A 14,145-nucleotide genomic window follows, 5' to 3' on the forward strand; every position below is an offset into this window, starting at 1 on the left:
GGTGCTTCGTGGTGCCATTCGCCAGCGGGACGGGCCTTGCTAGTGGGCAGTCTAAAACAAGTTTAACCTGACATTTCTTGCATCATCCAGTGCTCCTTGGGGCCCTGTAAGCTAACCACCCTTGAAAGCACAAAATAAGTTGTGCTTTAATGTCTTACCTGTATTTATTAAATCAGTGTTGCTACTTTAGCGATGTTGTCCTTAGATTAAGGGACATTTTCTTGCCTTTATGGCTGCTTTTCTATTTAGTAATCAGCGATACTTGTAGTGACTCAAATTAGCAAAAAGCGTTATTATGCCGAATCATAAGCTAGAAAAGTTGCTTCAAAAACGGTCTTCTAGAATGCAGCTCTAGAACAGTCGACACTCGCTGTATGACGCATAAGCTCCGTTACTGCACAGAAACAACTGCCTTCACATTGGTAGCCTTCACATTGCGATTGTGCTTTGCAGCACGATGGCCATCATAGAATTCAGCTTGTGCTCACAACATTGATGTTTATTTATGATTTACAAAACAGATTTGAATACGTTGTCATATTGAGGTTTCAGTGGTGTCACTGAACTCGCTTCGTTGGTGAATGCGCTCAAGCGTGTCGGTAAAACCGAATGGAATAAATTTTACGTCCACATTTAGAGTGACAGCAGGTGAATAAGACATATAAACTGCATAAAAATGCGTAAAATATGGGAAAGGCTGAGCTCGCTTATGCGGGCCGGAACAAATCGCTTCCGCTTCTCACGCATTTCGGACCAATCAGCACTTCACGGCCGATTTCACGTAGACACAGGGCGAAAATGCAATATTTGAGATTTATAAAGCTCGGGTAATTCTCGTCACCGTGTTGCCGATGCGCGGTCGAACGCGTTCCGCAGAATTTAGTTCTCCTACTGCGAAAGTCCAGAACCACAACAAATTTAGGGATAATATAGGCTATAGGTGCATGTTCATGCCAGGAAAACTAGTTGTGCTCTTTGAGTCGAGCCTTACTTGTAATCTTCCAATCTGATCCTAACGAAAAATTTAAGCTGTGATCATTCGTTATGTAAAGAATATTCGATGTAGGTGAATGTTGACTTTTAATCGAATACTAATGGAATACTAATGCTAGGTATCGAACATGGAATAGACAAATCGAGACGTATCTTCTCCGGCCGTTATTTTCAATTCGGTATAGTTAGGTAACATGCTTGTGTATACTGAATAGGCAGGCAGCTTTCACGGACAATCAGGGTTATTTTAAGCAAAAACATCACTGAAACTGTCGTGAAAAGAACTGCAGGAATATCCGTTTGACACCTTTAGAACCTGGTTGTAAACAAGGTTTGTAAAAATGACAGGCTACTGTTCGACTAGCTTTGCAAAGGCATGGACTAGCAATTGCTGGAAAATTATAAGAAGTTTTGTTAAAGGAAAAGATAAAGCTCATGGAATATTAATGTGCTGTAGACACAATATAGGGCCTGCTACAAGGAAACCATCGCTGGTCGGAACGTAAAAGGTAAAAATGCCGCATGACTAGCCTGCAAGAAAAACTCATTGGCAAACCAAAATAAAAATTACTGATTGTCGTGTAACTTCACGAACCGCCGGATCTCAGCTGAGGCGCTAAACATACTCATGAAAGCCAAACCAACAAGGGAAGACAGATGCGTCCAAATCCTGTAGATACAAGCCCGCACCACCGACTCAACGGGAGAGGACAGCCCTAACGCGGCGGCACACAACGTAGCTCGAGGACTGACTTTCCGAGCTGTGATGAACGTAGACCCCTGACAGATTGACCAGCTTAAGCGACGTCACCAACCATTACAAGTTGCAAAAATGCAGTTATCCTCTACCCCATCCACAACTCACTAGATCGCAAGCTGTATAGTGGCGACAAGTGCAAACCAAATCCTACAAGGGCCCGATACTCATACACGCTATTTACCCAGAAATATACACAACACGTGGATGCAAGGTGCGTGACACCAGAGCCACGCTACAACACATGCTATGGGAATGCCAGGAACTAATACAGGACAATGCGAGCACAGCTTCCATTGACAGCCTACGCGCGCGGTGGCAGGCCGCACAGGTCTAGCTCAAACCTAGAAGACCAACTCTGGGCAGTCCAGCGGGCCAAGGAAGCCGCCGTGAGGCAAGAACTCTTGACCGTAACGTCGACAGGTGCCCCGGCCCACTAACTCACAAGATGCGAATCGTTCTGATTCGAAATAAAGTTTTCTCACACAGTCACTCATGTAATGGACCCGAATAACCGTGGGACACGATTTATCGTTAGTAACAACTACATAAATCCGAAGGATGATGAAGAAAAGGAATGATTAGAAGGAATTACTTCTCGTTTCTAACTAATATATAAAATATTAGGAGATAAAGAGAAATAGAGTTAAAAAAGACAACTTGCTGACGGCGTCAGCCGAACTCTCAACCACCGCATTACGGGCGGGTTGCACTGCAGATTGCGCGACAGCGACCGCGATTCTCACGTCCACATTCCTGGATGTTCATGCATGTGCACAAGATATAACCAATGAAGTGTTAACCAGCGTAACATTTCCACCGGTAACCGAAAACGAGACTTGCATTATTGAATTTCTTTCTGCATTGCTTCAAAAACTGTCTGGTTCTTTTACCTCTGACAATTCGTGATAATTCGTCAAGCTCGTGGGGAACAGGGACCTGACTTTAACAGTCGTTTGGTGCGAAATATTTGTTCAGCTTCGATATTCGAAAATACCGAATAGTATAATACTCTAAACCCAATAAGACAATTACGCACCACCCATTCGTGTTACAAACTTTGAATATCCGCCCACCCTATACTAAATACATTTGTAAACTTAAATCCCTCAAAAAAACTTCTCGTAAATTCACTGTTTGCCTTCACCTGTACGGACATTAGACGAAGATGAAATGCGTAGCTAGAGGATTTAGCCAGCGTTCCAAAAGACTTGTGTTCTTAAATATCCGCTTGAGAACTCTAGCGAGAATTTAGGTGATCTTTTTGTCCCACATCGGCGACACGCTTCAGAAAAGTTTGGGGACACTAGACTGTGTAATTTTTCAGCATGTGCGATTGATAGCCAGATCTGTCAGTGACGCAGACAAATGTCACTGAAGCCGTCTACCGCCTTTTGTACTGCAATGGTAAGGAGGTTAGCCGCAATGACGGTGATCTTTACAGTACGCGGCGGCTACGGGCCCGGTCAGAGTGTTCTCCGTCCTGGCAGGTGCATAAACTTCTGTATAACGTCCAATGAATAATTTACAATAAATTAACGTGTCACTACGGCATTTAATAAAAGAGCAAGTCATTGTTTCTCGGTCGGCGACCACAAAAACGACACCTACCTGACCCCCCCCCCCCACCCCGCTCCCTCCAACGCCCGGTGGGTGCCTGCTCGCACCCCTCCCCTTGATAGAAGCCCGCGGCGTCAGGCTTTGTGGTGAAGCAAAGAAATGCGAATGTGCGCTGCAGACGTCCAGGGGAAAATTATATGCAGGCTTGGGCCTCCCGTTGTTGACGTCGCATCTGTGCGGACAGATCAGCGAAGCCACGGCGATCCCAGGCGGCACATATACCTCCAGAGATCAGTTCTCAAATCGCAAACCTTACATATCATCATCATCATCACCATCATCATCATCATCATCAGCCTGGCTACGCCTACTGCAGGGCAAAGGCCTCTCCCATGTTTCTCCAACTACTCCGGTCATATCCTAATTGTGGTCATGTTGTCCCTGCAAATTTCTTAATCTCACCCGCCCACCTAACTTTCTGCCGCCCCCTGGTAAGCTTCCCTTCTCTTGGAATCCAGTCCGCAAACCATAATTACCCTCGATTGTCTTCCCTCCTCATTACATGTCCTGCCCATGCCCATTTATTTTTCTTGATTTCAAGTAAGAGGTCATTACCTCGCGTTTGTTCCCTCAGCCAATCTGCTCTTTTCTTATCCTTTAACGTTACAGCCATCATTCTCCTTTCCATAACTCGTTGCGTCGTCCTCAATTTAAGTAGAACCCTTTTCGTAAGTCTCCAGGTTTCTGCCCCGTAGGTGAGTACTGGTAAGACACAGCTGTTATGCACATTTATCTTGAGGGATAATGGCAACCTGCTGTTCATGATCTGAGAATGCCTGTCAAACGCACCCCAGCCCATTCTTATTCTTCTGATAATTTCGGTCTCATGATCCGGATCCACCGTCACTACCTGCCCTAAGTAGATGTGTTCCCTTACCACTTCCAGTGCCTCGCTACCTATTGTAAATTGCTGTGCTCTTCCGAGACTGTTAAACATTACTTTAGTTTTCTGCAGATTAATTTTTAGACCCACCCTTCTGCTTTGCTTCTCCAGGTCAGTCAGCATGCATTGCAATTAGTCCCCTGAGTTATTAAGCAAGGCAATATCATCAGAGAATTGCAAGTTACTAAGGTACTCTCCATTACCTCTTATCCCCAATTCTTCCTAATCCAAGTCTCTAAATACCTCCTGTAAATGCGTGGTGAATAGCATTGGAGAGATCGTATCTCCCTGCCTGACGCCTTTCTTTATTCGGATTTTTTGCTTTCCTTATGGAGGACTAAGGCGGCTGTGGAGTCGCTATAAATATATTTCAGTATTCTTACATACCGCTTGTCTACACCCTGATTCAGTAATGCCTCCATGACTGCTGAGGTTTCGACTGAATCAAACGCTATCGCGTAATCAATGAAAGCTATAAATAAGGGTTGGTTACATTCCGCACATTTCTCTACCACCTGATTGATAGTGTGAATATATTCGATTGTTGAGTAGCCTTTAAGAAATCCTGCTTGGTTTTTTGGTTGACAGAAGTCCTCGTACCAATGCTAAAAAGAGTTTACGAAGGCATATATTTGGAAGGTAATATCCCGCTCGAAGCCTATTTGCCCTGCGGTGGCTGCAGCATATGTACACTTTCTACGTCATTGCTGAGTCCTTAAGGGAACTTTCGGGGTGCACCTCGTACCAATGCTGAAAGAGTTTACGAAGGCATATATTTGGAAGGTGATATCCCACTTGAATCATGTTTGCACTACGGCGGCTACACAATAGGTACACTTCTCACGTGATTGCTGAGTCACTGAGTGAATTTTAGGGGCAGTCCTCGTACCAATCCTGAAATCATTTACGAAGGCATATATTTAGAAGGTAATATCCCGCTGGAAGAATATTTGCAGTGAAGCGGCTACAGTATAGGTACACTGCCATGTGAATGTCGAATCACTGAAAGATTTTTTGGGGGCAGACCTGTAGGCACATATTTAAAGGGTAATATAACGATGGAGGCCCATTTTCACTGCAACGGCTACAGCATAGGTACACTTTCTATGTCATTGCTGAGTTACTGAGGGAATGCTTGGAGCAGACCTCGTACCAACGCTGAAATAGTTTACGAATGCATATATTTAAGGTAATACCTAGACGGTAGCCCCTGCGCACTGCTATTGGAGCCAAGAGTCATTCGTTTCGCGTGCATGTTATCTTACGCAAACCCCGTTCTCGGACTGCTGTTCTCAGTAGCATTTTGCATTGTAATTTTAAGAGTACCCATCGGCCTTAACAGTGCAGAAACCTTGTGACAAGAAGTTGGCGCAGCAAAATAATCTTTTATTCAGGAATTTCGAATGAGATCGTTATTTAAACAGAGTGAATTTGTTGTTCATAATAAGACCTTTTGCACTCATGACAGACAGACTCCCATTATGATTGCTTCGTCGCTCAGTTTGTTTCTTTGGTAACTTGTTTTCTCGCCTTTTTTCTGTAGGTGGCACCAGCCACTGCCACCCACCGCACCTTTTTTTAAAGCAAGGTTTGGATACGGGCTAGTTGGTATTCCACTGTAAACATCACTTACAGTGCGTCTTCGTTGACCTTTCGCTCCTGTGTCTATATGTAGGCACTGTATGTGATAGATTTTTAAAAGTGAAGCTTTCGTGACCGTGGATGCAGCCTGGGTTTTTCATTCATGAACAAAGAAGCCAACTGATCTATGCGGAGCATGCACGCCACGCGCTCCACTGGGTTCCCTGCAGCACTAGCTAGCAGCCTTCGACCATATGCGGCTCAGGATAATGAGGAAGTAAACGCTTCTTGCCGATAGAATGCATTCAAATGTCGCTACGTACGCTCGTGCATGCTGTCTCTGAACTTAATAATATACGGGGTTTTACGTGCCAAAACCTCTTTCTCATTATGAGGTACGCGGTAGTTGAGGACTCCCGAAATTGCGATCATCTCGAGTGCTTTAACGTGAATCTAAGTACACGGGTGTTTTTGCATTTCTTCCCCATCGAAATGCAGCCAGGCGCAGCGGTGGCGAGGCGCAGCGGTGGCGTAGAGGTAGAACACCCGCCTCACGTGCAAGAGGTCCGTGGTTCGAGTCCCGGTGCCGGCAATTTTCCACCGAATTAAAAAAAAAGAAAGAAAGAAATTTTAGAATATTTACAATAGGCAGCGAGGCACTGGAAGTCGTCAGGGAATACATCTACTTAGGGCAAGTAGTGACGGCGGATCCGGATCATGAGACGGAAATAATCAGAAGGATAAGAATGGGCTGGGGTGCATTTGGCAGGCATTCACAGATCATGAACAGCAGGTTGCCATTATCCCTCAAGAGAAAAGTATATAATAGCTGCGTCTTACCAGTACTCACCTATGGGGCAGAAACCTGGAGGCTTACGAAAAGGGTTCTACTCAAATTGAGGACGACGCAACGAGCTATGGAAAGAAGAATAATAGGTGTAACGTTAAGGGATAAGAAAAGAGCAGATTGGGTGAGGGAACAAACGCGAGTTAATGACATCTTAGTAGAAATCAAGAAAAAGAAATGGGCATGGGCAGGACATGTAATGAGGAGGGAAGATAACGGATGGTCATTAAGGGTTACGGACTGGATCCCAAGGGAAGGGAAGCGTAGCAGGGGGCGGCAGAAAGTTAGGTGGGCGGATGAGATTAAGAAGTTTGCAGGCAGGGCATGGCCACAATTAGTACATGACCGGGGTTGTTGGAGAAATATGGGAGAGGCCTTTGCCCTGCAGTGGGCGTAACCAGGCTGATGTTGATGGTGATGATGATGATGATGAAATGCAGCCGCCGTGACCGGGATTAGATCCCGCGACCTCGTGCTCAGCAGCCTAACCCCATAGCCACTGAGCAACCATGGCGGGTCCCTCTGAAACCACGATGGGTTCAAAGCGGCCGTCACTCATGGTGGGTTCGCCCGGGCTTGTGCGCACGCGTGTGAGTGCGTGCATGTGCGTGTGCGTTTGTACACGTGGTCACAGAGGCAAAGCTTCGCTCCATACGCATTCCAACTTGGATATGCTGCTATTCATATTCCGGTTTCATTTCCCCACTTTTCCTGTTGACTTCCTTCGTGAACTTCTGAGACGGGCCTCACTCGTGGGAGTGTGCCACATAAGGATGCACATACACTTTCATTCGCTCAAATAAATGCGCGAGTGGGGTCGTGAGACCTTTTTCTAAAATATTTACATTTCCGCCATTCCGAACCGTTAAGAGCGCCTCTATGAACCACATCAGACAGATTCGAACCATTATACTTTTTCATCGCAGCTGAACATCAGCCAAACCTGAAATTATGCGGAAGCCTCAACGCGAAGCTCAACCGAACCCCAAAATTTTCCAACCGGATACCCTGCCGCTCCCTGTTACTACAGTAAATAACAGTTGAGCTAAAAGCGGCACAGGCCTGTATTTGCTTAGGTCGTTTTTGGAACCTCCTTTGTGTATAACAATAACTTTTGTTTTCTTGATATGCAGCGGCAACAGAGCGAGGTTTAAAGACAGATTATATAAGTCAGTTAGTGCTAGGCTAATTTATTTATTTATTTATTTACTCAATTATATATAATATATATATATATATATATATATATATATATATATATATATATATATATATATATATATTTATTTGTTTGTTTATTTATTTATTTATTTTTATTTATTTATTACCTACTGCAGACCAATATGGTCCAAGCAGGACGATCAATACAATTTACAATATATCTGTATTACGAAAAAAAACATACGCACACACAAAAGAAAGAACGAGAAAAAAGAAACATGACAATCTGAAGAAATAACACACAAAATATGATCGTCTAGTCACACAGTGTGTCATAAGGTTATGTTAATCTATTCCATTGGGACACAGAATGCAAAAAAAAAAATAAAGCTTTGTTCTTGCAAAATAAGGGGTTACAAAGTGTGTCAGGTAATGACGGGTAGGTCTTGTAGACAATGTGAAAAGAAACTGTCTGATCAATAGCCATTTTGCCGTTAACAAGTAAGCTTGAAAAAATTAAAACCACATTTTTTTTCTTCTCGAATCAAGTATTTCAATTTTGTTAGCTTTCGTTAGTTCAGAAGGAGAATCGGTGCACTTAAATTTAGAATAGACAAACCTCCCAGCTTCACGCCCTGAATCCTTTGTAACTTTCAGTTTTAAGTTTAGTGTAAGGATCCCACACAATAGGACAGTATTCAAGCTCAGGTCGTTTGAGTGTGAAATAGCCAAGATCTTTCACTTTAGGAGAACAATTTCGAAGATTACGTTTTCAGTAAGAAAACTTGCGGAAAGCTGAGGCGCAAGTGTTACCAATCTGCAGATTCTAAGAGATATCATTAGTGATTGTCGCTCCTAGTTATTTGTGACGGGTAAGCTGTTTCAAACGAAGAGCTGTTAGGTTGGCAGTATATTTAGGAGGAATTTTCTTAAGCGTTACACAAAGATAAACAGCTTTATCGGTAATAACAGTCATACGTTACATTACCAGGACTAGAATTGAGCTCAACTGGATCATGTACACCTCTCATTTCGCGAAATAAAACAACGTCATCCGCAAATAACCCAATTAGAGTTCCAGCAGTAATTACAGAGACAATATTATTTATGTACGAAAGAAACAGCAACGGTCCCAGAACACTTCCTTCGGGTATACCAGATGTTACAGGAATATTGCAGGAATCTCAACCGTCAACTGAAGCAAACTGCGTTCGGCTATGCAGAGAATCAGAAACCCAAGAGACCAAAATGTCGGGAAGGTTAATATAATTATTAGTTCATTGAGCATTTTCTCATGAATAACTCTATCAAATGCTTTGCTAAAATCTAGAAATATTGTTGTCCATTATTATCTATGCATGCTTCAAATGGATGAACTACCATGACCAATTGTGTCACAGTAGAAACATTTCTTCTAAATCCGCCGGCCGTGTTGAAATCTCGATACGATGAACTTTTCCTCAAGAAATTGAATTATGCGTTTTGCTACAACACTTTACAATAATTTACAACAAGTACATGTTAACCCTTTACTGCACCTTGTTGCATTTACGCAACATTCCGATGAACAGCGTTAAAAACAGAAGCAAAGTCCGTTTGGAGCTGCCTGTACACATTGTTGCATTTCCGCAACATTCGTCTAAAAAAACAGCGCCTTGTCCTGCCATCTGTGCTCATCCTTCACATCTTCTAGCAAAACAAACGGGGCGGAGGCTGCACGCGCCCGCGAGCAGTGATACAAGTAAGTTTAGCTAATGGTAAATGTATTTCTCCACAAGACAAAGCGCAAAAAAAAATTCTTACGCAAAGCTCCACATCTTCCTGACTCTGTATATTCAAAAAAACTTTGTTTTCTTGGAATAGTTTGTCCCTGGCGACGGAACGTTGCTATGTTGCGCAAATGCAACAACGTGTGCATGGTTTACTTTCTTCGGAAAAGTGAAATGGATCCCACACTTTTATGGCCGAGCAATTCCTCCTGACAGTGAAGGCAGCGACCCTTCCAGGAGTGAGGATAACCAAGAGTGTAAGTCCGTCTCCATTCAATATGTGCGCAAGATGCTTTCCGGTCGAATTTCCTTTCTTTTTTTCAAAAGCATGCGGTGCATCCGCCCGCTGCCGTGTCCCGTCGTCAAGGGCCAAACCTTACATCTGTGCTTCTATGTTCTAAATTTTGACAATAACCCGAAAACACTGCATTGTTTCCTGGTTGCACGGGGATCTGCATGACATACTACAAGAAGTGTGGGAACCACCTGTGATGCACAAACAAAACAATTGCTTCTTTTTGTTCCACACTAAAACATAAGTGCACCAATGATCGTCATGTGCAAATAAACACCTGTGTATGAATCGCACAAAGCACTATCTTTCATTTTCAACTTCTTCTTTATTTGCACGTTGTTGCAAATATGCAACATACCATTTTTCTGCAAATTCAAACCACAGAAATTCGCTAATGTTAGTTTCCAAGGGAGTGCAGCTACCTTTATGCTTCCCTACAACTCCATGAATAATATTTTGAGGAAACAAAAAATTGTGCAGTAATGGTTCAAGGATAATGGGTGATAATTTTCTAATAACAAACTGTCTGCTTTTTTAGATGTGTGTAAATAGAGCTGTCTTCCATTCAATGGGTAGCCTCCCAGTTAATAGGCAACATCGAAACAGAATCACAAGAAATGTATTTATTTATTTATTTACGATACTTTTATCCCTTGTGAGCTGTTACAGGGCTGCGGGGAAAAGAATTTTTAACAAACACGTATTGCTAGTTCCGCACTAAACAAACAATGCATTCAGCAAAGACGTAATGACAGTTTACGCTCAAATGATTCAGTTGTGTGCGTTTCAATAAATACATCTGCGTCAAGTTTGTTCCAATCGACTATAGTTTTCACAAGAAAGGAAAATTTGAAGGCATCAACACCCAGCACACAGGGTATTACAGAACGAGGGTGACCTGTACGTGGGGACACTCGTCCAGGGGGACGCAAGTATAGCCTGGAGTCCAAATTTAATTTATTGTTATCCAGTTGGTACATGGATTTCAACCTGGCTATTTTTCTACGCGTTGCGAGTTCGGACAAACCGGCACGAGATAATAACGCAGTTACAGACTGCGTTCTTTGATTGGCATTAAAGATAAACTTTGCGGCTAGTCTTTGAATTCGTTCCAGTGTATTTATCAAGCCCGCTTCGTGCGGATCCCAGACTATGCTTGCGTATTCCACTGTGCACGGTACAACTGTTTTGTACGCCTTGAGCATTATCTCGAGTGTAGCATCTTTCAACTTTCTTAAGACGGCAAGCTGGGCGAGTTGGTGATTGAACATGTTCTTGTGTTCGCCTTAACTTTCGCCTTAACAGACTGAGTTTGCGTTGAGCTGAACCACAAATGTTTTCAATGTGTTCGTTACAATTGATATTGTGCGAACACAAGTGAGAACAACTTATACAAAGTATCTCCAAACCCTATTCGTGTCATTATGAACCGGCATATTATTAAGCGCACGTTCTAAATAGTCGGTAATCGACGTGTCGTTAGCCCTATTAAAATTATGCACATATATACAGAGGTTTTTTTTTCTAATTGCGTGTTACCTATACCTAAAATTGCTACTACTGTTTTATGATCTGATATGCCATCCACAATTATAATTAAATGTTCCGTTAGTCAAAAATAACAAAGCCAGCCTAGATTGATTTTGCCCCTGTGTCCTGGTCGCCTCATCAACTACCTGAACAAAGCTATGCTTAAGCATAATCTCTAACATATTACCAGTGCTAGGCTTTTACACTGGCCCCACAATTCTCGCATCCCAATCGACACCTGCTAAATCAAAATCCCCTGTTAGAACAATTCTGCTTCTGGCATTCCTTATGTTATTTAAATTATGGCGAAGCCCATACACAAATTCAACAGGGTCTCCGGGGGCTCTGTATATAATGCCAACTATAGAAATGGTATTGCCAAGAAATAGTTTGCACCACACACTGTCATGCCCGTTTATGGATGACACAGTTTCATATCTGAGTGGGTTCTTCACTAGAAGCGCCACGCCACTACCTCGTGTAGTTCTATCATTGCAGATAACATTGTAAGTGCTTGGAAAATACCTCGTAGTCCTTCACGTCACCGTTCAACCACGTTTCTGTTATGGCAATGAGCTCTGCGTCGTGAAGCAATGACGAGTATTCAAGCTGTCGTACCTTATTGACTATGCTCCGTGCATTGATGTTGAGTAACCTCATTCCGGGCTGCTTTGGGCGTCAGTCAACTTTTTCGGTGACAGGTGGTCGTTCATTGCGCAGTCTCACGCACACATTCTCCTCAAAGTCCCATGTGCAAGCAATGCTTTGATAAAAAGCTTATCGTGAACAAGGTTGGCATTTTCACCATCGCGTTTATCATTCTGAGCCAATTTCCAATCTAGTTTTTTTTTCGCGACTGTTTCCGACAAATGGTCGTCAGAAACACTAATTTTCGTTCCTTTGAATTTTGGCACTTCTTAAATATTACCACCTTTTTGTTGTTCTCGTACAATTTTGGGAGAGCAGGTCTCTCGCGTGATGGTTTCTTTTGGCCCAGCCTATGTATTTATTCAACTGATTAAATCGTGACGCCAAGTTTGTCGCAAAAATATTTTTTTTACAACTTGCAGCTCAATGTCTTCACGCGTGTCGTTTTCAGTCTCGGGAATGCCAAATACAATAACATTATTCTGTCGTGCCCGGTCTTCGTGCTGAACTGTTCACTTAAGGTATTCAACCATTTGTAGAATTTCCACCCGTGCATATTGACTAGTAACTTTAACTACGATCTAGCGTAGTTAAAATTAGTGAGCCTGTTGTCTATTTATATTTGCTTATCGAAAATTTGTTTGAGGATTTCTTCCACAGTTGGACCAGGGTTTGTTTCTATGTCCCCGGAAAGCAAGACCTTTAGCTTAAACTACCACATGCTCAAAACTTCAAAACACTTCACGGGGAGCAGCAGCACCAATTGACATAGGCAATCTAACTGTAGTCTTGATACATGAGAGTAATAAACCCCCTGTAAAACAAGCCATGCATGGTTATGCACCATTGTAATTGCCGTGTTGCCGCCCCCACTGAAGGTAGCCGAGTGCAGCGTTGTCTTCATATGCCTGCTGTCCGTTGGTGATGTCACTGCTGCTTGACGATCCAATTGGCTCATCCAAGTGACGTCCACCGTTGCTGAACTGGGCTCCGCACTGCTGACGATAAGCGGCACAATCTGTAAGACAAGTCATACGTGGTTATAAGATATTGCCGCTGCCGTGCTACCACCCCCACTTGAGTGATAGTTCCGGCACAACGACGAAGAAAAATACTGAGTTTACGACCAGGACCACAGGTGAATTTTGTTTTCAGATTCAATAGCACTGCGACTTCACCGTGTTATGCAATAAAATCAACCTGCGATGCTAAAAATGTCCCATGACGCACATTCACGCGTGTACTCGCTTTCGAAAACACTCCAGTAAAATAAGTATTAAAATACTCAGCGATAACCTGTTGACCTGCAACAAAGTTACCATCAACCTATCTCTGCGACCCGAGCCTGTCAGCATTGCTCAACTAATTTAAAATTTTTCTTGTTTCGCTTTTCATAAAGTTAGGTAAAGTTGTTGTGAAAAAGAAGTCCTTAGACTCGTGCATTGCAATTGTGGGAGCGTTTTTGATATCATTAATAACAATAGCATTAGGAGTAGACCTTCTAGCCTGTTTTCGTTTCCACTCTAAATGAATAAGTTGCCGCGTTATCCAGGGTGTACGTTGGTGCACTTACTTTCGCTTGTTTGGAACAAACCTATTCAAACAATAATTACACATATCAGCAAACATTTGCCATAGAAAACAAATACGTTATCATGTTTTTCAGCGAAACCATTAAGGCCATTTTCCATATGCGCAATCACAGAACAATCATCAGCTCTTTTGTAATCTTTAATATAGCATATGCAACTAGCTTTATCTATCACATATTTCTTCTTTTGTTTTATCATTTGATCTGTTTCATACGTAGCATAGGTAACGTGTTTCATTTTAAGACCGAATGGTTCTTCACTATTGCTCACTTTCGTTTGTTTAAACATTAAAAGCACTTCGGCATTACCAGATGAAGGAAGAAATACGGTACTAACGTGGTTGCTTATACCATGAAGTGCGCCCGACTCATGCGCGGCAGTCACCAACGTTACGAAGTAGTCGTTAAATTTGTCCGCTAGTTCAACGCCACTAAAAATAATGCCTTTGAGATATAGACTGTCAGGGGAA

At 42.8% G+C, this 14,145-nt stretch overlaps 1 protein-coding gene across 3 annotated transcripts in view; it reads right to left on the reverse strand.

The window, feature by feature from the left end:
* The window catches only part of LOC139048005 (uncharacterized), a 353,724-nt gene that overhangs the window by 54,064 nt on the left and 285,515 nt on the right, over window positions 1-14,145 (reverse strand). For all 3 annotated transcript variants that reach the window (XR_011507428.1, XM_070522327.1, XM_070522326.1), the window contains one exon: window positions 12,929-13,102. Coding sequence is in view for 2 of the 3 variants with exons in the window: in XM_070522327.1 (XP_070378428.1) it covers window positions 12,929-13,102 (174 nt within the window). In the remaining variant the exon portion in view is untranslated. The remainder of the gene's footprint in view (window positions 1-12,928; window positions 13,103-14,145) is intronic.

Source organism: Dermacentor albipictus, chromosome 7 (assembly GCF_038994185.2).
Source record: "Dermacentor albipictus isolate Rhodes 1998 colony chromosome 7, USDA_Dalb.pri_finalv2, whole genome shotgun sequence".
Lineage (NCBI taxonomy): Eukaryota > Metazoa > Arthropoda > Arachnida > Ixodida > Ixodidae > Dermacentor > Dermacentor albipictus.